The 27,482-nt window shown below is 44.7% G+C and overlaps 2 protein-coding genes across 5 annotated transcripts in view; both read right to left on the bottom strand.

The window, feature by feature from the left end:
• Positions 1-18,799, bottom strand: part of LOC138747684 (tensin-4-like) — a 53,366-nt gene extending 34,567 nt beyond the window's left edge. The window contains exon 1 of the mRNA XM_069907173.1: positions 18,604-18,799. The gene's annotated coding sequence lies outside the window, so the exon portion shown is untranslated. The remainder of the gene's footprint in view (positions 1-18,603) is intronic.
• Positions 18,800-21,976: 3,177 nt separating this feature from the next.
• Positions 21,977-27,482, bottom strand: part of ccr7 (chemokine (C-C motif) receptor 7) — a 78,704-nt gene continuing 73,198 nt past the window's right edge. For all 4 annotated transcript variants that reach the window (XM_069907168.1, XM_069907169.1, XM_069907170.1 and 1 more), the window contains one exon: positions 21,977-24,917. In XM_069907168.1, the coding sequence (XP_069763269.1) occupies positions 23,826-24,869 (1,044 nt within the window). In that variant the 5' untranslated portion in view covers positions 24,870-24,917 and the 3' untranslated portion in view covers positions 21,977-23,825. The remainder of the gene's footprint in view (positions 24,918-27,482) is intronic.

Raw genomic sequence — 27,482 nt, 5'->3', positions numbered from 1 at the left:
GACCTGTGGAAAGATCTGTGTCTTAGACCTGTGGATGGACCAGTGTTTTTTTTTTGGTCGGGGAGATTCTTCTTCTCCTCCTACCTCTGCTTCTACTTCTGCTCCTCAGTGGGTAGCTCAGGGCCGAGCGTTACTCCATTTCTGTGGCCTCTGAGGCAACTGGCGAGTCCAAGGGATGGCAGAATTTGCCCTGGATGGGACTGAAAGTTCCCAATGGAATGAATGGATGGAAGATTTGCAAGGTGGACTGTTCCTCTTGCCACTTACATTGGGCTTCTGTTCAGAGCCATCCCAAGTGAGAGGTCTTGGGCCTCACTGGGGAAAATATAGTTCCTTGAGGAGGTTTTTCAGAGCATACAAATCACTTGATTTAAGGATGGGTTATTTTCTGCTGAGATCTGTCTCCAGGATGAACCACAAAACAGTAAAATTCTGCTGTCGTTGCTCCATACCACTGATCTCTCTCTGTGAATCTGTTCTACTATGCATGAGCTGTCTAACTGGTATGCTTACAAAACAACTTTTATCACTGCATGAAGTAAAACACGAAAGTCTGCAGACACTGTGGTTGAAGTAAAAACACAACTCTGGAGAGACTCAGCAGTGTCTCCACAAATGTATTTTTATTTCTATCATTGCACAGGTTGATAAATGTTAAATGTTAATTTTAAATTGAACTCTTCCTCTATCAACCTGATAATCTATGATTGAGCTGGGACTGGTTGTTGAGGAGAGTTTAGGAACCAAAGGGTTGGCCTGATGTGGTTTCCACCAAATACCCCTCAACACAGACTGTAACAGACCCTCGACAAACCTCAACACGGACTGTAACAGACCTTGACACTGACTGTTACAGACCCTCAATAATGACTGTAACAGACCTTGACACTGACTGTAACAGACTCTCAACACTGACTGTAATAGATGACCAGAGGCTTTGATTATGTGCCTGAATGCACTTCCTTCATCATGGTCTGTACCCATATCCAGTGGATCTGAAATCCGGAGCATTTCTCTGACAATGAGAGGGGGTATGAGGAAGGCATTAACTGGAGGCAAACAGAGGGGGAGGGGAGACAAGGAGCTCACCAGAAATGAGGAAAGAATCCAGTAAATGGTGGTCTCCAAGGGATGCACCAGCAGGAAGATCTCACTCTCGGGGATCCCGTCACTCAGGGCCAGGATTAAGGTGAATGTGTTCACATGTACCTGGCTGAATCATGCACCCAGTTTGCATCTCACTTTTTCAGATATTGGCCAGAAACATTACATCCCAGCATGCAGTGAGAGAACCAAGGGATGTGTCAATGCACATATTCAGAGTCAGAGCAAAGGGTACATGCATGTTTTCTCCGTTGAAACCTCCATTACTCCCTATCCCCCTGTGGGTTTTAGCTATCCACAGGTCTGTCCACTGGTCCATCCGCAGTTCCATCCACATGTCCGTCCACAGGTCTGAAACACACGTCCATCCACACATTTATCCACAAGTCCATCCACAGGTCTATCCAGTGGTCCATGACACAAGTTTATTCACAGGTCCTTTCCCAGGTCCATCCACAGGTCAAAAGCCCATGTACGACATGTCTGGGTTGGTTTGTACAGCATGAGGAAATGCTGATACCAGTGGGATAATTAAACTGATTCATGCCAGTATGGGACATCTGAAGAAAGGTGGCAAACAGCGGCTGTGTTAGTGGCCGGAAATATAAGATCCCAGCTTATAAAATTTTGTAAGATCTATGACTAATAGATATGAATTCCATTAAAAGATTACTATGCTAAGCAAACAAAGAGGCTGCTGTATTTCAAAAGTTTAATAAAAAAGAGATTAGCTGACGTTAATGACAGACTCTTAAAGGATGAGACTGGAAAATGATGGGAAATAGGGAATTTGCAGAGATTCTAAATGAGCAGTTTGGTTGAAGACGTTGAGTAATATCAATGGAGAATCCAAGGATGAGAGAATACGAACACCAGATGGTTCACACATCAGTCACTGGAATCCATTGTCGGCAACGAAGAGCAGGTCTTTTAGAAAAACATTAGAGTCAAACCGTTTTATGAAAACAAATCAGGTTTAATTGATTTGCTACAATTCTTTGAGGATAACAGAGTGACATGGAGTCACACAGCATGGGAAAATGATGTACAGTGGTATGTACCAGTGGTGTTCTGTGGGGGATGGGGTTGGGACTTGTTTGTATTTACAGTGTATGAATGGCCTGGATGAAAAAATCGATGGGTGGTCATGGTTTAGCAGAGCGGTTAGTGCAACGCTGTTACAGCGCCAGCAATTTGGAATGGGGTTTGGATCTGTCAGGAGTTTTTATATTTTCTAAACATACAAACTTTATTCAAAACTGCAACATGACAAGATACAAAACACACACTGAGCTACAACTAAAACAACCATTAACATGTGGCAAAAACCGCGAGAGGCAGTAATCGCCACATCTCTCCATGTCTGCGTGGGTTTTTCCCATGTCTCTGGTTTCCTCCCATAATTCAAAACCTACCGGGCGGGGATTGTAGGTCATTTTTGGTGGCATGGGCTCATGGGCCGAAATGGATTGTTACCATGCTGTCAGTATGCAGATTGAAGGAGTTGTGGACAGTGGAGAGGGTTATCAAAGAACACAATAGGATATAGATCGATAACAGATGTGGGCAGAGAAATGGAAGATGGAGTTTAACCAGACAAGCGTGAGGTGTTGCACTTTGGGAGGTAATATGTAAGGGAGTGTTATGCAATTAATTGGCAGGACTCTTAAAAGTATTGATGTGTAAAGGGATCTGCCAGGTCCATAGCTCATTGAAAGTGACCAGGCAATTAGATCGGATAGTAAAGAAGGAGTATGGTGTTCTTGGCTTCATTGGTGGGGGAATTGGGTATAAAAATGAGGAGGACATGCTACAGTTCTATAAAACTTTGCTCAGGTCGCACTTGGAATATTAGGTACATTTCTGGTCACCCCATTACAAGAAGGATGTGGAGACTTTGGAAGAGGGTTACCAGCAAGTAGCCTGGTTTAGAGGGTATGAGTTATGAGGAGAGATTGCACAAACTTGAGTTGTTTTCTCTGGAATGTCAGAGACTGAGTGGACAACTAATAAAATGATACAAAATGATGAAGGGCTCAAGCCCGAAATGTTGGTTAAGTATCTTTATTTTTGCTACATGAAGTACACTATTCGACCGGCTGAGTTTCTCCAGCATTGTGTGTTCAGACTTTTGTGTTTTACTCAATATCCTGGTAAAATTCTTTCATGATGTGTTGAGGGGTTTCAGAAGGGAGGGTGAGCTTCACTTATCCCTCCTGTGCTGAAAAAGTAAACACCTGCCCAGGGACACTGCTGTTGGATTGGACTGTGTGTTCAAGGTATCGTAACACAGGATGCCATCCCTCATCCCCTCTGCACATCACCACTATTCACTCACAAGCCCATCAGTAAATCCCTCATGCTACAGACTTACCCACCCTGCTATTCAACGATAGTCACTGGTCTCAGAGATTGGGGTCAGGAATTTCACTGGGCAGCAGCTGGGGAAGGGTGGGATTGTAAGAATGGAGTACAGGATTTCCCTGAGTCACAGTGTAAGACGCCACTCTGACTGATATCCCTGTGTCTGTTGATGATGATCCTTACATAACAGGGAGAAACAAATCACACCCAGTCCTGGAGATGTCCACGGGCTCAAACTTGCGCCAGGCAGTGAATCAGCCTGCATTTCTGAGCTTTCAATTCAGAGTAGACTTGGTGGATGACACTCACCGCTCAGCAAGTTTGATCAGACATTCCTGGTGGAGTTGCCGATGTGGGTTTATACTGTTGACGAGCTGCACCATCAATGGAGGAAAGCAGGAAGCCTGCAGATCCTGGGGTCCAGTGCAGTACACAGGGCTGGAGAAACTCAGCAGGTCACACTGCATCCACAGGGCTGGAGAAACTCAGCAGGTCAAGCGGCATCCACAGAGCTGGATAAACTCAGCAGGTCGAACTGAATCCACAGGGCTGGAGAAACTCAGCAGGTCAAGCGGCATCCACAGAGCTGGATAAACTCAGCAGGCCGCACTGAATCCACAGGGCTGGAGAAACTCAGCAGGTCACACTGCATCCACAGAGCCGGAGAAACTCAGCAGGTCACGTGGCCAGAGTCCAAAGGGTTAAGGTTAGAGGGGTGGGGGAAGATTTAAGAGGGACCTGAGGGGCAACCTATTCTCTCAGAGGGTGGTCTGTATCCAGAAAGAGTTTCTAGAGGAAATTATAAAAGCAGGTACAATTCAGACATTCAAAAGACCTTTGGACACGTTTATGGAGAGGAAGGGATTGGAAGGATATGGAGCAAATGCAGGCAAATGGGACAAGCCCCGAAAGCCAAATGGGTCAGCATAGATGAGTGGAAGGAGCTGAGGCCTTACAAGGTGTGCTGAGATCACAGGGACAATGCTTCACATTCCAGAAGGACATAGTCACTGGGAGTTATCCCAGGAATGTGTTTTGCTGGATTCTTCTGGCCACCCATTCTCTGGGCAAACATATTATTGAGGCAACTCAGCCCCCACTGACTAAAACATGACTCCACAGGCTGCCTGCTGTCAGAAGCATCTCCAGGCCCTGCCTGGGATCCACTCTTGTCACTCCATGGACTATGGGAGCTCCTATCCAAGTCACAGTGAGGCCCTGATGCAGGTGCAACTGAGAAAGTGATGGGCAGATAACGAGGCAGGGGAGGGGGGCTTTACAGACGCTGTAATGAATGAGGCCTGCCGATTGTCTGTGGGCTGATGTGGAGGTGTATGCAGGGATTACCAGGACTTCAATTCCTTTCTTGTCATGTAATAAAGACAGTGCAATATTACACAGATCTCGCTTTCATTTGCCGTAAGGTAGATTCACCACTGGCAGAACTAGCCTGAATCGCCTCCTACAGTCAGAGAAAGAGAAGCAAAAGAGAGTCCCCTCAGACTCACCGAGTGTCCGTGGGTTCACCTCCAGCGCTGCCTCACAGAGTCCAGTCCAAACCATCAGCAGCCTGAGCTCCAGATCCGAACCTCCATCACGATCAGGAAACTTTCAGTGCCCTCCAATACCCGGTTCCCCCTTCGGCCAGTCTTGAGCCAGTCTCCAGCAGTCCGCCACCTGGTGCGAATCCCTTGGCCGCAGTCGTCAGCAGCCCGCAACCTGCACGGGTTCCTCAGCGTGAAGCAGCAGGAAACGTGATGGAAGAAACATCTCTCACTGTCCCAGTGTAAGCTTCATGGAAGATATGAATCAGTTGTACCAGAGGTATCTGGTAGTTTAGGAAATTGTGTTCAAGGGGATAACTATTTACAAGCAATGGCTAATATTTGAAGCATTAATATAAGGTTCACAACAAATGTTTTGTGTTGCCAGGCACAAAACTCAACAGGAAAAGTGGCCCAAGCATGTTTAGCAAGATAGTTAAAGGAGGAGTTAGATCCAAGGGAAGGCTTATAACTGCCAAAAACTGTAGTCAGCCCAAAGATTGGGACGTTCAGAATTCAGCAAAGCAAACCAGTGGCATTGATAAACAGAGAATACAGGAGTCGTCAGGGAGAACAAAAGGAGGTCGTACAACCTTATCAATAGTTAAAAAAGGCAAGAATGTAGAAACTGTGGAAATATCAAGTGTGTGTTAAAACACAAATGCTGAAGAAACTCAGCAGGTGTCGCAGCGTCCAAAGGAGGCAAAAATATAACCAATGTTTCAGGCCTGATCCCTTCAAAGTTGTTGGTTTTTGCAGGTCGCCAGTCTGGCCCTGGCAATTTACAGAATTTACAGGTCTCCGCCTTGGCCTCAGTGACCTACAGGATTGAGCCTCCAACATGAACTTTCACCCTGAACTCAGTGACCTATAGAACCAAGCTTCTGACATGGGTCTCCAATTTGGCCCCGGTGATCTACAGGACCGAGGTTCCGTCATGAACTCCCACCCTAGCTCTGGGAACACAAGGGGCTCTCTCTCTCTCCACCCTCTGACTTTCCCAACCCTCCCCTCCCTCCCTCGGACCCTTCCTACCCTCCATCTCCTGATCCACCCACATCCTCCTTCCCTCCTGACACCCTCCACCCCATTGAACCTCCCCCTAACCTTTGTCTGGGCTTCACCCTTCCCTCTAACCTTCCTTTCTTGGAGGCTGAATCATCTGTTCCTTCACCCACACCTTAGCAAGTTCCATGCACACCATCATGTTGAACTCTTCTTCTGTCAGCTCCATCTCCATGCCTATTTCCACACCCACAATTCTCCACACCCCACTACGGATCTCTTCTCTCGCTTTAAACCTTCTTCCTTCTCCTGGACACCTCGTTCCTGTCTCTGCCTGCTCTGGATCTTTATATTTGCAACTGTTGCCATGACATCAACTGCCCTCACTCATTCCAATCTCACCCCCTCGGAACGCCTGGCCGCCCACTCTCTCCACACCAATCTGAACCTCACCATCAAACCTGCAGTCAAGGGCAGCACTTTTGTTGTCTACCACACTGACCTCTATCTGGCCAAATCTAGACAACTCTCGGACATCTCCTCTTACATCGCCTCCAACAAGACCCCACCAAAACTTATCAAGCCAATGTATCACACACCATCTCTGAACTCACCACTTCAGGTCCCCTCCCTAGCACGGCCTCCCCTCCCATCCCAGCACCACCTGTTTCTACCTCCTACCCAAGATCCACAAACCCAATTGTCCCGGCAGACCCATCGTGTCTGTTTACACCTTCCCCCACCAAATTGGTCTTTGTTTCCTTGACTGTTTTGTCCTCCCGGTCCAGTCCCTCCTCACCTACATCCAGGATTCTTCACACGCCATCCATCACTTCAACATCATCCAGTTCCCTGAAATCGATTACCTCATGCTTACCATGGACATCCAATCCCTATACACAACTCCATTTCCCATACGGAAAGCCTCAAAGCCCTGCGTTTCTTTCTGGACAATAGAACTAACCAGTCCCCCACCCACCACCACCCTCCTCCAGCTGGCAGAACTTGTCCTCATCTTCAATAATTTCTCCTTTGATTCATACACTGTCTCCAGCTTAAAGGAGTAGCCATGGGTACCTGCATGGTCCACAGCTATGCCTACCTTTTTGTTGGCTACTTGGAGCAATCCATGCTCCAACCCTACACGGACAAGGCCCCTTAACTACATCGATGACTACTTTGGTGCTGCCTCATGTACCCATGATGAGCTTGTTGACTTCATGCCCTTTGCCGCCAACTTCTATCCCGACCTCAAATTCACTTGGTCCATCTCGAGCAACACTCTCCCTTTCCTCATTCTCTCTAGCTCCATCTCGGGAGACAAACACTCAACAGACATCTGTAAACCCACCAATTCCAATAGCTACCTCGACTTCACCTCTTCCCGTGTAAGGATTCCTTTCCATTCTCTCAATTCCTCCATCTCTGTCGCATCTGCATCTAGGATGAGGACTTCCATGCCAGATCATCAGAGATGTTCTCCTTCTTGAAACAGCATGGTTTCCCCTTTGCCACCAAAAACTCTCCCGCATATCCTCCATTACCTGCACATCTGTCCTGGCCCCCTCCATTCCCACACGCTACAAAGGACAGGCTTCATCCTCACCTACCACCCCACCAGCCTCCGCACCCATCACATTCTCCACCTACTACGTGAACCCACCACTAGGCACATATTCTCCTCTCCTCCCCTCTCCACTTTCTCCCTCCATGACTCCCTTGTCTATTCTTCCCTCCCCACCAATCATCCCTTTGGGACCTACCCCTGTGACCACAGGAGGTGCTTCACTTGTGCCCACACCTCCTTCCTCAACACCATTCAGGGCCCCAAACAGCCCTTGCAAGTGAAGCAACATTTCACTTGTTAATCTGCTTGGACCATTAACTGTATCTGATACTCCTGTGGTGATCTCCACATCAATCAGAGACTGGACGCAGACTGGGAGATTGATTTGTTGATCACCACGGCTCTCTCTGCCTCAATAGCATGGATTTCCCAGTGGCCACCCTTTTCAATTCCCAATCCCATTCCCTTGCTGATATATTTGGCCATGGTCTTGTGCACTGCCAGACTGAGACCACCCATATATACTGGAGGAACACCTCATCTTCCGACTGGACACCCTCTAACCAGACGGCCTTCTCTGGCTTTCGTAAACTCCTCCCCTTCCTTCTTCCCCATCGCCTTTCCCTATTTCTGTCTCTCCATTCTGTCTCCTTTCGCACAAGCTTGAGAAATTTCTTACCTAATCCCTTATCATATCTAATTAACACCTCCCCATTGTTTGAATTCTGAGACTTGCTGAGATTTCCTGTTTCTGGCTTATTCTGCTTTTTCCTTGAAGAAGGCCTTAGACCCAGGAACGTCAGCAATATATCTTTGTCTCTTATAGAAGCTGAAAAGACCGGCTGAGTTCCTCCAGCATTCTGGTGTGCTTTTACAAAATCACAGCATCTGCAGTTCACTCGGTTTGAGAGGGAGGTTGGTTCCCTGCACGGTGCCTTGAACAACAGCAAGGGAGATGGCGAGTGGAGTAATTGCGCTCATCGCCAGAGTGTCGGAGAACAAGAGGAGAGGTAGGTCATGACAAGCAGGACCCCAGTGAGAACATACCTGAGGAACCAAGTAGAGACTACTCTCCCCACCTGAGGGGGATTGACTAGCGGGGAGAGGGAATGTAACAGTAGCTCTGCAGATTGAATGCAGGATGAAGTGATTGTACTGTGGGAGATTAAAGTTACTGACTGACTCTGGGGAAAGTAGTTTGGAGACGAGATTAAACAAATAGTTTGTGTCAGAGGATGATACAGAACCCCCCCCCCCCCCACCCAAAGGACGGAGGAGTGTAAGACAATTAGTGTTTGTGAAAAGCAGCATTGCAGCAATTAATGGGATTGAGGAGAGGAGTCCAGCAATGGTGCATTCCAGAGATTATGGAACGATTCCAACACTAGAAGGTGGAAAATGTCAAGGCAGGAAGGAGAAAGAAAGTGGGTAGTTGGGACCAGAGAGTCTGGTATCAGAGGGGAAAAAAATCAGAATCATTCCTATTTGGCAAGGTCCTTGGAAAATAAGATTTCTCGATGTCAGTCATCAGTGTGCCGGTGAAGGGAAAATTATGTTTGGCAAATCGTTGAGAGGTTCTTAGTTTGTGAAAGCACCACACCACTCTACACGGAGAGGTGTTCACCACGGAGAGGGTGCAGAGGAGATTCACCACAACGGTGAATGGGATTAACTTTTTCAGATAGGAGGAGAGACCAGAAGAGGCTATTTTTTTTATTTAGAGAGACGGGGCGAGGGGGAGGGTAGGGGGGTGTGGGGTCTGATCTAGGTGTACACCGTGATGAGGAATATATGTAAGATCGGCCATTCTCTACCCTTTTTTTTGGCTATAATCCTTTAGGATTCTGCTCAAAGCTTGTCCGCCCCCTTTCCTGTGAAGCAGTCAAGTGTAATTAGTTTCTTCCATACTTCTCTCCTACCCACTACATAAAAAAACATAAAAACATATTTTATGATTCCAGTTCATGCCCCCTCCCCTGAAATATTTTGTGCTCCCATTGAGAATAGCTGGGTTAGACATGAGAAATGTTTATGTTTGGTGTAGCGGTTAGCACAACGCCTTTACAGCACCATCAATCAGAACCACCTGGGGTTCGAATCCTGCGCGGTCTCTAAAGAGTTCGTACATTCTCCCCAAGTCTGCATGGGTTTTCTCTGGTGTTCCGGTTTCCTCCCACCCTTCAAAACATACAGGGGTGTAGGCTGATTGGGCGGCATGGTTTTGTGGGCCGAAATGGCCTGTAACTTTGCTGAATGTTTAATTTTTAAAAAAATATTAAAAATTTAATCAGAAGTCAGCGATGCAAGATAAATATTAATGGATGGAATGTGGAACACACTGCCTGAGGATGAGATTCTCACAACACATGGATCACCAAAGCAGAAAATAATCTGGACTTGGTGCTGGTAAATGGGATAGACTCATGATAGGCACAGGGCCAATAGGCTGAAGGGCCTGCTGTGTGACACTGTGACTCCATGAGACACCCATTGTTGCTCAGTCCACTGCTGGACATTCTTGCTAAGGTGAGCTTACAATCCGTCTCTAGTCAGAGAGTGGGAGGAGATGGAACTGGGAAAAGGCCCCTTAGCTCTGGGAGCCACACCATCATGTTTATCTGGGGGGGAGGGTTAGTGAGGAGGGGAGGTTGAGGCTCTGACACAGCATGGGGAAGGATGTGGAGGTGCAGAGAATGATGGAGAGGTGGTTACTCTCAGAGAGACCCTGTGGAACCTACAGTGGCCAGGAGAGGGAGGTGCAGCTCTAGTCTGGGAGCCTAGCCATAGGAGAAAGCTCTTCCAGAAGGCACAGCAGCAGAAATAGGTTATTCAGCCCATCGAGTCTGCCCCACCATTTAATCACTATTTTCCCATTCGGCTCCACTGCCCGACCTTCTCCCCATATCCTTTGATGCCCTGGCTAATCAAGAACTTGTCAATCTCTGCCTTAAATTCACCCAATAACTTGGCCTCCACAAAAGCCTGTAGCAACAAATTATTCCACAGATTCACCACCCTCTGGCTGAAGAAATTCCTCCACACCTCCGTTCTAAGCAGATGCCCTTCAATCCATGGGTTAACCTGCTCGTCTTTCCTTCTCACATGCCTTTTTATTCGGACACCTGCCTGCTTTTTGTTCACACCTTGAAGAAGTGCTCAAGCCCAAAACCTCCTACGGATGCTACAAAACCAGCTGATTTCCTCCAGTGCATCTGTGTTTTTTACCTCAGTCACAGCTTTTGCAGACTTTCTTCACTCTGTTCCAGCTGCTGGTCAGGAATAAAACGAAACCAGCATTTATAGATCAGCATCAATCCCTGCAAAGTAGATTTACAAGAGGATTGGTGTTTAGGATCCTCTTTCTAGAAGCTCCTTATCCTTGGTGAAAATTGAGGCAAAGTGTTCCCACGTTCCTACATTCTCACGTTCTCTCGCTCCCTCTTTTATCCTCTCAAAGTCCTACCCTCTCCCTAGCTTCCCTCTTTCTTTACTGTATGTGCCCCAACTTGCCAAGGACATTTTGAACCCTTATTGTCCTCCTGGTTCCCTATTTAAATTCTCCCCTTTCTTTAAGGACTGTTGTTGTGTTAAGAACAGTATCAGGTTCAGTGAGTTTTTTTTTTGAAGACTTTATTTAAAATTTTATAACATGAATACAATAAAGAATTACATTTAAAGAAAAATAGAAAAAAAAATTTAAAAAAAGGTATGATTGCAATATTACATCAGAAAACTACACAAAATAACCCCCCCCATTAATTGTAACACAATATTAATAGTCTAACTTAAAATTAGTCTAACCCTCCCCCCCAAAATAAAGAGTGAAGAGTTAATAAAATTGACAATATTATATATGAAAAAAAATACCCACTTACAAAAAAGAGATAAAACTTAACCTAAAAAAATTCTAACAACAACAAAAAAAATTGTCAATACTAAAATATCACACTTAAACATATATTTAAATCAAACTTAAATGCATATAATTAGCAAACAGAGTCCACTTTAACTTATAAAAAGACATCTTATCCTGAATTGAAACAGATATCCTTTCCATAGTCAAACAAAATTTCATTTCCAAATACCACTTATCTAAAGTTAGTATATTTCTATCTTTCCAAGTAAGTGCTATACATTTCTTAGCCACAACTAACGCTAAATAAATAAATAAAATCTGATAATCCTCTAAACCTAAATCGATTAATGATTGCATGTTCCCTAATAAAAATATATCGGGATCTAATACAAGATGGATATTATATAAACTGTTAAAAACAGATTGAATACCTTTCCAAAACTGTTGCAATCGATCACAAAGCCAAACAGTATGCAAAAAAAGTATTGGCCGTCTGATCACATCGAAAACAAGAATCCAACTTACTAAAACCAAATTTTTTTAATTTCTCCGGTGTTAAATATAGCTGATGAATAAAATTATAATTAATCATCGCTAGTCTAGCATTAATTAATTTCCGAATACTATTCTGACTAATTTCCATCCAAGCTTCTTCAGCTATTTTATGTCCTAAATCTTTTTCCCATTTCAACTTATCTTTATTCCAGTTTTTTTTACTATCAATTTCTTGTAAAATACAATACAAATCAGATATATATCCCTTTTTTGGTATTGAAAGTACATATTCTTCAAAACTAGATTCAGGCAATAAAATCATATGTCGACCACATAATTGTTTTACAAAAGATCTTAATTGATAATATACAAATATAGAATTTGCACTAATACCATATTTCCTTCGTAATTCGTCAAAGGAAGGTTCAGTGAGTTCACAGAGAGATGAGCCTGGACACAGTCATATGTAACTTTTATTTTTTTTTAAAATTTTTTATTTTTCACACCATAAATCACATTAGCCATGATACACACTTTTTCCTTTTCACACATATACAGTGACATTTTCTCCCCCCCACCTCCCTCCTCCCAACCCACCCCCCCCCACCCCCCCTCCCATCCATTTAAGGTATACAATCTAGGATACATTAAACCAGTCAGACAATGATGTCACTCAACAAAAATACACCAGAAATTCTACTGAGTCCATTCTTTTCTTTCCTTCTCCTTCCATCAACTTAGGTAATGATTGTCCCCGGTAGGTTTTCGCTATTGTATTTAATGTAAGGCTCCCATATTTGTTCGAATATTTCAATATTATTTCTTAAACTATATGTTATTTTTTTAATGGAATACATTTATTCATTTCTATATACCATTGTTGTATTTTCAAATTATCTTCCAATTTCCAGGTTGACATAATACATTTTTTTGCTACGGCTAGAGCTATCTTAACAAATCTTTTTTGTGCATCCTCCAAATCAATTCCAAATTCTTTGTTTTTTATGTTACTTAGGAGAAAGATCTCTGGATTCTTTGGTATATTGTTTTCTGTTATTTTATTTAATATCTGATTGAGATCTTCCCAAAATTTTTCTACTTTCTCACATGTCCAGATTGCATGAATTGTTGTTCCCATTTCTTTTTTACATCGAAAACATCTATCAGATACTGTTGGGTCCCATTTATTTAACTTTTGAGGTGTAATGTATAGTCTGTGTATCCAGTTATATTGTATCATACGTAACCTCGTATTTATTGTATTTCTCATCGTTCCAGAACATAATTTCTCCCATGTTTCCTTTTTTATCTTTATATTTAAATCTTGTTCCCATTTTTGTTTAGTTTTACCATTTGTTTCCTCATTCTCCTTTTCTTGCAGTTTAATATACATATTTGTTATAAATCTTTTGATTATCATTGTATCTGTAATCACATATTCCAGGTTACTTGCCTCTGGCAAACTCAAACTGCGTCCTAATTTATCCTTCAAGTAGGATCTCAATTGGTAATATGCCAGCGCTGTATCTTGAGTTATATTGTACTTATCTTTCATTTGTTCAAAGGATAAGAGTCTATTTCCTGAAAAACAATTTTCTATTCTTTTAATCCCTTTTTTTTCCCATTCTCTAAAGGAAAGGTTATCTATTGTAAAAGGGAGTAACTTGTTTTGCGTCATTATTAGTTTTGGTAATTGATAATTTGTTTTATTTCTTTCTACATGAATCTTCTTCCAAATATTGAGGAGATGATGTAATACTGGAGAACTTCTATGTTGTACCAATTTTTCATCCCATTTATATAATATGTGTTCAGGTATCTTTTCCCCTATTTTATCTAATTCTAATCTCGTCCAGTCTGGTTTTTCCCTTGTTTGATAAAAATCTGATAGGTATCTTAATTGTGCGGCTCTATAATAATTTTTAAAGTTTGGCAGTTGTAAGCCTCCTTGTTTATACCATTCTGTTAATTTATCTAGTGCTATCCTAGGTTTCCCCCCTCTCCATAAAAATTTCCTTATTATTTTCTTCAACTCCTTGAAGAATTTTTCTGTCAGTTGTATTGGCAATGCCTGGAATAAGTATAATATCCTTGGAAAAATGTTCATTTTAATACAGTTTATCCTTCCTATTAGTGTTAGTGGCAAATCTTTCCAATGCTCTAAATCGTCCTGTAATTTTTTCATTAGTGGATAATAATTGAGTTTATATAGTTGGCCGAGATTTTTGTTTATTTGTACACCTAGGTATCTTATTGCCTGCATTTGCCATCTAAATGGAGATTCCTTCTTGAATTTTGAGAAATCTGCATTATTCATAGGCATTGCTTCACTTTTATTTACATTTATCTTGTAACCCGACACTTCTCCATATTCCTTCAATTTCTTATATAATTCTTTTATTGATAGTTCTGGTTCTGTTAAGTACACTATAACATCATCCGCAAATAGACTGATTTTATATTCCTTGTCTTTTATTTTTATTCCTTTTATATTATTATCTATTCTTATCAATTCTGCTAGTGGTTCTATAGCTAACGCAAACAATAAAGGTGATAGTGGGCATCCCTGCCGCGTTGACCTGCTTAAGTTAAATTGCTTTGATACATGTCCATTTACTGTCACTTTCGCTAACGGTCCCTTATATAATGCTTTAATCCAATTAATATACTTCTCCGGTAAATTGAATTTTTGCAATACTTTGAACAAATAATTCCATTCTACTCTGTCAAAGGCCTTCTCTGCGTCTAAAGCAACTGCTACTGTAGGTGCTTTATTTCCTTCTACTGCATGAATTAAGTTAATAAATTTACAAATATTGTCTGTTGTGCGTCTTTTTTTGATAAATCCAGTTTGGTCTAAATTTACCATTTTCGGTACATGCTCTGCTAATCTGTTTGCTAATAGTTTAGCTATTATCTTATAATCTGTGTTTAGTAAAGATATTGGTCTATATGACGCTGGTGAGAGTGGATCTTTCCCTTGCTTTAGTATTACTGTAATTATTGCTGTTTTACATGAATCTGGTAAGCTTTGTGTTTCATCAATCTGGTTGATTACATCCAGGAGGGGCAGAATTAATAAGTCTTTAAATGTTTTGTAGAATTCTATTGGGAATCCATCCTCTCCTGGTGTCTTATTATTTGGTAATTTTTTTATTATCTCTTGTATTTCTACTATTCCAAATGGTTCTGTTAATTTATTTTGTTCCTCTATTTGTAGTTTTGGTAGTTCAATTTTAGTCAGAAATTCATCTATTTTCCCTTCTTTCCCTTCGTTTTCAGTTCGGTATAATTGTTCATAGAATTCTCTAAAGTTTTCCTTAATTTCTTTTGGATTATATGTAATTTGTTTGTCTTTTTTCCTTGATGCCAATATCATTTTCTTAGCTTGTTCTGTCTTAAGCTGCCATGCTAGGATTTTGTGCGTTTTTTCACCCAGTTCATAATATTTTTGTTTTGTCTTCATTATATTCTTCTCCACCTTATATGTTTGTAGTGTTTCATATTTTATTTTTTTATCCGCCAATTCTCTTCTTTTAGTTGTATCTTCCTTCATTGCTAATTTTTTTTCTATATTTACTATTTCCCTTTCCAACTGCTCTGTTTCCTGATTATAGTCCTTCTTCATCTTGGTTACATAACTTATTATTTGCCCTCTAATGAATGCTTTCATTGCATCCCATAGTATAAACTTATCTTCCACTGATTCCGTATTTATTTCAAAATACATATTTATTTGTTTTTCAATAAATTCTCTAAAATCCTGCCTTTTAAGTAACATGGGGTTTAATCTCCATCTATACATTCTTGGAGGGATGTCCTCTAACTTTACTGTCAATATTAAGGGTGAATGGTCCGATAGTATACTAGCTTTATATTCTGTTTTTCTTACTCTATCTTGCATACTAGCTGATAACAAAAATAGGTCTATTCTTGAGTATGTTTTATGTCTAGCCGAGTAATATGAATATTCCTTTTCTTTTGGGTGTTGTTTCCTCCATATATCCAAAAGTTGCATTTCTTGCATTGATTTAATTATAAATTTGGTTACTTTGTTCTTTCTGTTAATTTTTTTCCCAGTTTTATCCATATTTGAATCCAAATTCAGGTTGAAATCCCCTCCTATTAATATGTCCCTTGCGTATTTGCTACCTTCAAAAAGATATCTTGCATAAACTTTTGATCTTCTTCGTTAGGTGAATATACATTGAGTAGATTCCAAAACTCCGAATATATCTGACATTTTATCATTACATATCTCCCTGCTGGATCTATTATTTCCTCTTCTATTTTAAATGGCACATTTTTACTCATTAATATAGCCACTCCTCTTGCTTTTGAATTATACGATGCTGCTGTTACATGTCCTACCCAATCTCTCTTTAATTTCTTGTGCTCCAATTCAGTTAAGTGTGTTTCTTGCACAAATGCTATATCAATTTTTTCTTTTTTCAGTAAATTTAGCAGTTTCTTCCTTTTAATTTGGTTATGTATTCCATTAATATTTAAAGTCATATAGTTCAACGTAGCCATTTTATACTTTGTTTATCTTCCCTTTCCGTTTTTCCATCATTACCTTTCCTCCTTTTCCATTTCTGTTTTCTTATTTTAAACCCTTTATAAGACAACATTCCTAAAACATCAAACATTTTCCTTATTCTCTTATTTAAAACTTCTTTAGTCCCAATCTCCCCTTCCCCTCCTGAGTTGTCCTTTATCCCTTGTCGGACAACCACATCTCCCCTCTCCATTTGGGTTTGCGAATTCACTCGCAAGCGTCAGCTGATTTTGCAGTGACCGCAACTCCTCCCCACCCAGCCCCCCCCAGAAAAGATTTCACTTTTCATATGTAACAAAGGTCACTCTTTTAGTTCCCTCCTTATTCCTCTATTCCATTTCCATTAATTCTTGTCTATACTATCTATATTTTCCTCTAAATACGGATACATTCACGTATGCACATTATACATCTACACACTTATACCTCTTTACCCACATACATATAAATCGTGGTCATTTTTACTCTCATTACACGTCTTCAACCCTCAGTCTATTTTGTAATTGTTCTGCAAATTTTCGTGCTTCTTCTGGATCCGAGAATAGTCTGTTTTGTTGTCCTGGAATAAATATTTTCAGTACCGCTGGATGCTTTAGTATAAATTTATACCCTTTCTTCCATAAAATCGCCTTTGCTGTATTGAACTCCTTTCTCTTCTTTAGGAGTTCAAAACTTATATCTGGATAAATGAAGATTTTTTGCCCTTTGTACTCCAGTGGCTTGTTGCCCTCTCTTACTTTTTCCATTGTCTTCTCCAGTACCTTTTCTCTTGTAGTATATCTTAGGAATTTTACTAAAATAGATCTTGGCTTTTGTTGTGGTTGTGGTTTAAAGGCCAATGCTCTATGTGCCCTTTCTATTTCCATTTCTTGCTGTAGTTCTGGACATCCTAGGATCCTAGGGATCCAATCTTTTATAAACTCTCTCATATTCTTGCCTTCTTCATCTTCCTTAAGGCCCACTATCTTTATGTTATTTCTTCTGTTATAATTTTCCATTATATCTATTTTCTGAGCTAACAGTTCTTGTGTCTCTTTAACATTTTTATTAGATTCCTCTAATTTCTTTTTTAAGTCCTCTACCTCCATTTCTACTGCTACTTCCCGCTCTTCCATCTTGTCCATTTTCTTTCCCATTTCTGTTAAGGTCATATCTATTTTATTCATTTTCTCTTCTGTGTTGTTTATTCTTCTTCTTAAATCATTAAATTCCTGTGTTTGCCATTCTTTAAATGACTCCATGTATTCTTTAATAAGAGAAAGTATATCCTTTATCTTGCCTTTCCCTTCTTCTTCTATTTCTCTGTACTCTTCCTCTTCCTCTTCTTCTTCCTCTGGGTTGGCCATCTGTTGTTTCCTTGTTGCCCTTTTCTTCTCTTCTTTCTTGTTTTCATTGTCTTCTGTGTTCTCTTCTTGCTGCAGGTGTTCTGCAGCTGTTGTTGCCGGCTGTGGAGATCGACTCCCCAGCTGGTCACCCCTCCCGTCGGTGTGTTTTTTTTCATGCGCACCGCACATGCGCGAGGAGTTGCGCATGCGCGGTTGCGCACTTTTACTCGGCTCAACGAGCCATTTTTGTAGTCCACTTTCTACCGACCTGAGGGAGCGGGTTTCTCTCTCCACCGCGGGCCTCTTCGAACAGGTAAGGCCTTCTCCTTCTTCCTCCGTTGTCTTCTCTTCCTCTCTTCTTACCGTTGATTTCGATTTTTCTTTTTTTGTCGCCATCTTCTTTCCACCTTTATATTCACTTTTCTTTAACTTTTATTTCTGTGCCTTTGTGTTTTTCTTTGTTTTTTTTTACTTTTCAGGAGAGGGCTGGAGTTCACCGTCCGGCCACTACTCCATCACGTGACTCCCCCCTAACTTTTATTTTTTAATGCAGGGGAGAATGTTAAACGGTACACAATTACTAATTCATGTAAACAACAATACAGACATTCACCTCGGACATCAGTTGGACTGCAACAGTAAACCTGTGTTCAACCCTGCTCATACACTATAAACAGGGACTCTTGCACATGTTCTCAGTTCCTTGATCATCAGGAGGAGTGGCTCTACTGCAAGATCTGATCTATCATAATATTACGCTCAGCTTCAGTGTAGTGCACACTTACCCGTGACCCTTCCAGCGATGTTCACATTAGCGACCTGGCATGAAGCGGTGTCCAGGGCTTGGACCACGAAGCAGAGAGAACGAATGTGCTCTGCGGTGGTGCTAAATAGAGTGCTAATCTGTGCTGCTAGCCAATGATGCCCCTAGGTTATTTAAATTAGCCAATGGCAAGGTGTGCACTAATGAGTGGCCTGAGTCCAACCTTGACTGACAGGTGATGCGACTTCCAAAGAAGTTTCAGTTGGGGACGACACATGACGACTCACAATACCTGATTATTCCGGTGACATCAGCGCTTGTGTGCATGTGTCATCAGGCAAAATGTGGCACCAAGTTCAAATGTAGAGGAAGAATTCAGCAGTGCAGGTCAGGAAAGGTGTTATTATAACGTGGCTTAAACGTGCTTCCCAGGAAGAGTGAGGTTAAAATCTTTTACCTCATTTCATCCGGTGAGTGCAATTTAATGAGGCAAGGTTAAAAGGTGCTGAGAGCACCTTTGCTCCATTAAATGCACTTGGGTCCCGGGAGGGCTACCCAGGTACAGCAGTTTAAAAGTGCCTACTGAGACAAAGACTGGTTGAAGTGCACTAAGAGGTTATTCAGGGTCCCTTTCAGAAAGATTAACCTAGCCACTCCTTACAGCCCTGCAAATTATTTTCTTTCAGGCACTGACATTACTCCCTTTCGAAGATTGCAGTGCCACCCCACCTCCCCCACCCCCCACCCCCATTATTCCACTAGCTGCGCAGTCCCAAGCAGAACTGAAGTCCCTCATCCCTCACATCTCCTTGATCCGTCTCCAAAGCCTTCAGCTCTCCCGGAGCATGATGTCTGGGCACGTCTGGCGGATAATGGGTTCACTAAAGATTTTTCATGACCTTTATAGGGCTCATGCTTTATCGTCTGACCATGATTGCACGCTTTCAATTGTGGTCAGTGAAATTTGTCTGTACCCTGGTGAAAAAATTTCCAGGAAAGCACGATGTTATCAACCCACAATGTCAGGCCATATGATTTAAGACCTGACAGAAACTGAAATGTGCAGGAGGAACTGGGTCTGAGGTTTGACTGTTTTTTTTGAGCTGTTGTTCATCTCACTGTGGTTCTGCATCACCCCTCCCAGCCCACTCACCACACAGACACACTCCAAGCACAAAGCTTCCTCTCATTCACTGTGGAGGTGTGATCACAGGGATATGGCCCTCCTGCACATTTCCTGACAGCATCGGGCCGAATTTCTTTAGCAGCCCAAATGTCAAGACTCATTTCAGTGTCAGAATTGAGTCAAGGGGAGGGGAGCAAATTGGAGGAGACTGCATGCTGGTGAGGGAGGAGAGTCAGGCTGTATAATGCAGGGGATGGATGTGAGCCAGACTTGAATTGGAGCCTGAAGAGCTTAGGGTTTTCGTGTTCACCTACCCAGTAACATGTGCCCTCTGCTTCTGAATGGAGATGATGCTCTCTCTCTCTCTCTCTCTCTCTCTCTCTCTCTCTCTCATCTGTAATGCATTACTTCACTGCTTTTATTGCAAAATTCCTCCATGGGGCTTGGGAATTCACATAATTGCAGTTATTGGAACACAGGTCCATGTAGAGAACACCCAGACCCCTCTTACACAGGAGTATCCCCATCTCTCACCTTCACTAACAGGTGAGCTTTCTGCTTTGGCTCAGCTTTCCATGCTGTCCAATTTTTTACTGGGAGTCTTAAATCAGTGGCATGCAAACTATTGGAAAGGATTCTTAAGGACAGAATCTATAATGATTTGGAGAAGTACAGGGATAGTCAGCATAGCTTTGTGAGGAGGTAACAAAAGAAATTGTTGAAGGCATCAAGTTTTACTATTTTTGGTACACAGACAACCAATCTGTTTGCTCATAGTTTTGCTATTATCTGATTCCACCTGCATTGAATTCGCCCATCGTTAATGAATGAAGATCTACCGGGACCAATACCTGAAGAGGGTGCACAAAATCAGTGAACCGGTGTGGACTCGAAAGGCTAACATGGCCTGTTTCCGCTCTGTAAATGGTTATATGGTTATATGGTAGGGCAGTAGATGGATTTTAATAGGGCAATATGACAAGGTTCCCCCATGAAAGCCTCCTTCAGAAAGCTATGAGGTTGGCATGTAGAAAACAGAGTAGTAGTGGATGGAAAGTATTCTTCCTGGAGGTCAGTGACTAGTGGAGTTCTGCAGGGATGTTCTGGGACCCCCGCTCTTTGATGTTTATAAATGACCTGGATGAAGAAGCAGAAGGAAGTCAGTATGTTTGCAGATGATACCAGGGATGGAGGAGTTGTGGATGGCGCTGTAGGTTGTCATAGGTTACAACAGGATATAGACAGGATGTAGAGTTGGGCAGAAAAGTGGCAGATGGAATTCAATCTGGAGGTGAGGTGATGGATTTTGGAAAGTCAAACCAGAAAGCTGAGTACGGAGTTAATGGTTGGATAGCTAAGAAGGCCTATGGGATGCTGGGCTTCATTAGTCGGGGGATAGAGTTCAAGAGTCAAGAAGTCATGTTGCAACCTCACACATAGAGTATTGAGTTCAGTTCTGGTCAACTCATAATAGGAAGGATATGGAAGCTATGGAGAGGGTGCAGAGATTTACCAGGATTGGAAAGTAAGTCTTATGAGGCAATTAGCAGAGCTGGGGCTTTTTGGAGCGAGGAAGGATGAAAGGAGACAAGAGAATTTTACAAGATTCTGAGAGGCAGAGATAAGGGGGACAGCCAGAGCCTTTTTTCCCAGGGTGGGAGTAGAAAACACCAGGGGAAATCTCGACAAAGTGAAGGGAGGAAAGTTTAGTGAAGACATCAGGGGGAGGGTTTTCACAAGGTGCCTGGAATGCCTTGCCAGGGGTGGTGGTGAAGGCTGAAACGATAGTGACGTAAGAGACTCTTGGACAGACACATGGATGAAAGAGAAATAGTGGGTTACCAGGCAGGAATGGTTTTCTATCTTGTTTAGGAGGAATATATGAGTCAGCACAAAATTAAGGGCCGAAGGGCCTGTACTGTGCTGTCATGTTCTATGTTCTAAGTCCGCATGCCTTGAATTAATTGTTAATTGACATAACACTTGCTAGGATGGGTGGTTGTGGCCTCAGTAACGACTGTAGTGCCTGCACCCAAAGGCCATGGGTCACTGAGGACAGTGATGCCCGGGTTGAGGGCAGCAAGGAAATCTGGCCTGGTACCCGTTAGGGCAGTGGAGACTTCAATCAGATCAGCTGGGATATCACCGACAGGGAAGGAGGGCCGACTTGGGGCTGCGGGCTACGCCATCCCAGCGCCCATCGGGCTAGTTCAAGGCGGAATGAAGGAAGACAGCGGTGTCAACCTGAAGAATAAACGCAGACAGTTCAATATAGAAAAAAAGCATTTTATTCAGAACATTTCTTTTCAAAAATATCCTCGATTTTCCCTGAAATATTTCTGCGATAGTACATGTATAGACGAGACTACTTTAACTAATTCCACTGCAATCCAGCAGTGAACAGCTCCGTGCATTGAACTGCAACAGATCTGCAAACGGATACATTCTCTGGTGACGCGCAGCTCAGCCGCCCATCGGCCCCGAGCAGGCCGGGCACACACATTGCACAGTCAAGGCGGCCGCAATCACAGCGGCCGCGCAAAAAAGGTCGCGAGCCGCACGCGGCCGAGGGAACGCGCGGATTCTTTCCCTGTGTTCCAGATGCATGCTCGCGCCCTGCCCGAGCGGGCACGCGCGCTGCCGGACAAGGTGCGGAGACGTGGAAGGGGAGGGGTGCGAGGAGGGGAGGGGCAGCGAGGGGGTGATAGGGTGAGGTAGGGTGCGAGGAATGGAGGGAGAGGGTGATAGAGGGGCGGGGGTTTCAAGGAGGTGAGAGAGGGGTGATAGGGCGGGGTAGGGTGCGAGGAATGGAGGGAGAGGGTGATAGAGGGGCGGGGGTTTTGAGGAGGTGAGAGGGGTGATAGGGCGGGGTAGGGTGCGAGGAATGGAGGGAGAGGGTGATAGAGGGGCAGGGGTTTTGAGGAGGTGAGAGAGGGGTGATAGGGTGGGGTAGGGTGCGAGGAATGGAGGGAGAGGGTGATAGGGTGGGGTAAGGTAGGGAGGGCTGCAAGGGGCAACAGAGAGCGGTAGGGGAGCACAGGGTCCGGATCGCCTGTGAACTCTGGACCTGCTTCATGAGCTGCAACCACACGACTCACATCACAGTTTGTAAATTAGAGACAAACCGCAACGATTGTCGGCCAGAAATACATTGAAAAAGATTGGACGATGATCTGATACCAACACCATCGTAACCACGTTCCGATCTTCCTCCACTCACGAATTTTAGTCTTTAAAAAAATTACTCCTCAAACCGGCCTTGAACTTCCTCTGATGTGCAGTTGCCCTGTGGGCTTCAGACCCACCCGCCGGGGTCCAGTTCGGGGCCACAGTCTACACTGCCTGGAACCAGAAGGCGTGGTGCCAGAGGATCAATGAGGGACTGGCCAGACCAGGGGTGCAGGAGATCCGGGCATTGGGCAACAACCAGCACAGAAGTCAATACTGGCAGGCGAGAAAGGAGTTAAAACCTGGTCACTGATGAGTGCGGATTGCGGTTGAGCAACCACAGGCAGTGGGGGCAGAGCCAGCGGGGCGGGGGTCGAAGAGGGATGAGTGGTGAAGTACATGGGAAAGGGCAACAGGGAGGAAGATGGGAAGGAGGGGTGGTGGAAGAGGGGAGCGGCACGGGGAGGAGGTGGCGGGGAGAGGAGGTGAGAAAGTAAAGTAAAGTAAGACATGGGAAGGGAGAAGAGGACAGAGGGAAGGGGGCGGGAAGATGGAGGAGGAGGAAAGGGGAGGGGAGATGGAAGGGAGTTGGAGGGGAAGGGATGGGGGAGTTGGAGAGGAAGGGACGGGGAGATGGAGGGGAGGGGACAGGGTGAGATGGAGGAGATAGGGTGGGATGGAGGGGAGGGGTGGGGACTGGTGAGATGGAGGGGAGGGAGGAAGGGGACAGGAGGGGAGGGAGGAAAGGGGACAGGGTGAGATGGAAGGGAGTGAGGAGTTGGAGGGGAGGGTCGGGGAGAGGGTGGTTGGAGGGTTGATGGGAGCGGGAGGTGGTGGAGTGGGGGAGACGGAGGGGAAATAGGAGGCGGGTGTCAGTGACAAAGGAAGGGCACAGCCTTCACACCGCATGCTGGCTTCGCGACCACCCCGGTGGCGAGGCGAGGCGACGCTCAGGGCGAGTAGGTGGTGGTGCTGTTGGTGTCGGTGACCACCGAGGCCCGCACGCTGCTGGCCACTGGCTTGCACACGTCCAACCAAGGCAACTTGTCCCTGCTCATGCAGCCCATGTCCTTGAGCAGCCGGCGCAGGTCGTTGCGGAACTTGACGCCGATGAAGGCGTAGAGCAGCGGGTTGAGGCAGCAGCGCACGTAGGCCAAGCTCTTGGTGATGTCCAGCGCCAGCGCCATGCGCTTGTTGAGTGAGCAGTCGGTGACGGTGGCGTTGGCGTCGCCGATGGTGTCGAGCAGCAGCATGCTGTTGTAGGGCAGCTGGAAGAGCAGGAAGACCAGCACCACGGCGCTCACCACCTTGATGGCCTTGTTCTTCTCGAAGGTCCTGGCCAGCAGCGTCCTCGCCACCACGCAGTAGCAGTAGACCATGACGATCAGCGGCAGGAAGAAGCCGAAGGAAAGCTGCACGCTGGCCGTGTAGATCAGGCTCTGCATGCCCTGCTGCAGCCGGCAGTGCTGCGTGGTGCCGCTGCCACCCCACTCATCACTGTACAGCACGTCGGGCACCGAGAAGGCGGCCGAGATGAGCCACACACTCACCGCCACCCACTTGCTGCAGTGCACGGCCCGTGAGCGGTGGCGGTGCGCCGAGGCCGCCTGCACGATGGAGAAGTAGCGGTCGATGCTGATGCACATGAGCAGCAGCATGCCGCTGAAGAAGCTGAGGCGGTAGACGCCATGCACCGCCTTGCAGAGCAGGCGGCCGAAGAGCCACTGGTGCACCACGCTGGTCGCCCAGAAGGGCAGCGTGAGCAGGAAGAGCAGGTCAGCCAGCGCCAGGTTGAGCAGGTAGACATCGGTCATGGTGCGCAGCCGCTTGTAGCACAGGTAGGTGAGCACGAGTAGCCCGTTGCCCAGCAGCCCCAGCAGGCACACCACCGCATAGACGGCGGGCAAGAAGGCCCGGAGGAACAGGCGCACGTCCTTCTTCTCGCACTGCATCACGTACTCATTGTAGTCCATCTCCCCAGTGCTCTCCGCCATCGCGGCGTAGTCGAAGGTGGTGCTCTGTGGCCGCACTTCGGCGCCGAGCTGAAACAAAGGAGAGAGACCCGAAACATTACCCCGGTGTGGGCGGACCAGCGCGCTTTGAAGGCTGAGAGCAGAGGAGGTGGTTTCCAGGGATGAGGGGCCTTGGCCTCTATGAGTCGCCCTAGGACTGGAATGGCTGGAATTTAGAAGAATGAGAGGGGATCTTGTAGAATTATGAGGAGATGGTTGTTCCCATTGATGGGGGAGAATGGAATGGGGCGATGAGGAGGAACTCCTTTTCCCAGAGGGTGGTGAATCTGTGGAATGGGCTGCTCATTGAAGCAGTGGAGGCCACCTCAGTAAATCTATTTAAGACAAGGTTGGATAGATTTCTACATAGTAGGGGAATTAAGGGTTATGGAGGGAAAGGCAGGTAGGTGGAGATGAGCCGATCATCAGACCAGCCATTGAAAGTCTCTATGGGCTGGATGGCCGACTCCTGCTCCTATTTCTTGTGAACAGGAGAGGCCGAAAAGCCCGATTCTGTCTGCTCTGATCGATCAGAGCCACAGGGCCATCATATCCACTACTTACCTCAGTGTAATCTGATTAGGGAGAGTCTGTGTGGGTTCATCAGGGGAAGGTCGTGATTCACAGCCTGACTGACTTTTTTGAGGATGTAACAAAGCACATTGATGAAGGTTGAGTGATGGATGTAGTGTACTTGGATTTCATTAAGGCATTTGATAAGGTTCTCCATGAAAGGCTCATTCAGAATGTAAGGAGCATGGAATCCAAGGAGGCCTTGCTTTGTGTATACAGAATTGGATTGCCCAAAGAAGGCAGAGGGTGGTTGTAGATGTCATATTCTTCATGGAGATCGGTGACCTATGGTGTTCCACAGGGATCTGTTCTGGGACCCTTCCTCTGTGATTTTTATAAATAATCTGGATGAAGAAGTGGAAGGATGGGTTAGTAAGTCTGCATATGACAGAAAGTCTGGAAGTGTTGTGGATAATCTGGAGGGTTGCCAGAGGTTAGAGAGGGACATTGATGAATGAAAAGCTGGGCTGTGAAGTGGCAGGTGGTGTTTATCCTGGAAAAGTGTGAGTGGTTTATTTTGGTAGGTCAAATTTAAAGGCAGAATACAGTGTTAATGGGAGGACTCTGAGCAGTGTGGACAAACTGAGAGGTCTGACTCCGTGTTCATAAGACACTCAAAGCTGCTGAACAGGTTGATACTGTTGTTCAGAAGGTACACGGTGTGTTGGCCTTCATTAACTTTGGGATCAAGTTCAAGAGTCGTGAGGTAATGTGGCAGCAATACAAGACCTTGGTTAGACCCCACTTGGAATATTGTGTTCAGTTCCAGTCATCTCATTACAGGAAAGGTGTGGATGCTTTAGAGAGGGTGCAGAGGAGATTTACATGGATGCTGCTCGGATTATAGAGCATGCCTCATGAGGATAAATAGAACTGGTCGTTTCTCCTTGGAGCCACAGAGGGTGAGGTGTACAACCACAGATTTATTGTCAGAGTATATACATGATGTCACATACAAGCCTGAGATTCTTTTTCCTGAGTGTAAGGCAGAATTGCCACTTATTGGTAGTGCAAAAAAAACCTGTACTCAATGTACACATGTGAACAAATAAAGAAATGTAAACAAACTGACTGTGCAATACAGAGAGAGAAAAAAACACACCAATAAAGTCGTCCCTGATTGAGTTTGTTGTTGAGGAATCTGTTAGTGGAGGGGTAGCAGCTGTTCCGGAACCTGGTGGAATGAGTCTTGTGGCACCTACACCTCTTTCCTGATGGCAGCAGCAAAAACAGAGCATGTGCTAGGCGGTGTGGATCATTGATGTTTGCTGCTGCTCTCCGACGGCAGCGTATCCTGTAGTTGTTCTCAATAGTGGGGAGGGTTTTGCCTGTGATGTCCTGGGGTGTGTCCACTACTTTTTGCAGGGGTATTGGCATCCCCAAAGATGATGACAGACATTGATCATGTGGATGGCCAGAGGCTTGTTCCCAGGGCTGAAATGACTGACATGAGGGGGCATAGTTTTAAAGTGTTGTAGAGTAGATATGAGGGGATATGAGGCAGGTTCTTCACCCAGACAGTGCTGGGTGCATGGAATGAGCTGCCAGCAATGGTGGTGGAAGAAAATACAATAGGATTTTTAAAAGAAATTATTCAATAGGTACATGGAACTGAGAAAATGTGAAGGGTTATGCAGAGGGATAAATTTATGCCGTTGTTAAAATAGTTATTAGGTCAACACAACACTGTGGACCAAAGGGCCTGTACTACGGTGTAGATTTCCATGTTCTACTGTTGTCACACAGGGGCACTATACATGCAATCAGATAAGACTTAAGTTGGAAGTCGTAATATCAAGTACATAAGGGAGACACAAAAACAAGAGAAAGAAACTGGGAAAGGGCCAAGAAGTGATAGGATATTGGGCAGAAGGTGGACAGGAGTAGGTGTCCATGGTGACAGACCAGTCTGCAGCTGAGGGGCGCACAGGCAGTGGGCTTTGGCGACTCAAGGCGGATCCCACAAAGGCTGTGGGCTACTGGTGACTGTGGTCAAGGGATTTGAACCAGGCAGCTGATAGC

Source organism: Narcine bancroftii, chromosome 12 (genome assembly GCF_036971445.1).
Source record: "Narcine bancroftii isolate sNarBan1 chromosome 12, sNarBan1.hap1, whole genome shotgun sequence".
Taxonomy (NCBI): domain Eukaryota; kingdom Metazoa; phylum Chordata; class Chondrichthyes; order Torpediniformes; family Narcinidae; genus Narcine; species Narcine bancroftii.
This window is presented reverse-complemented; position numbering and strand designations above follow the sequence as displayed.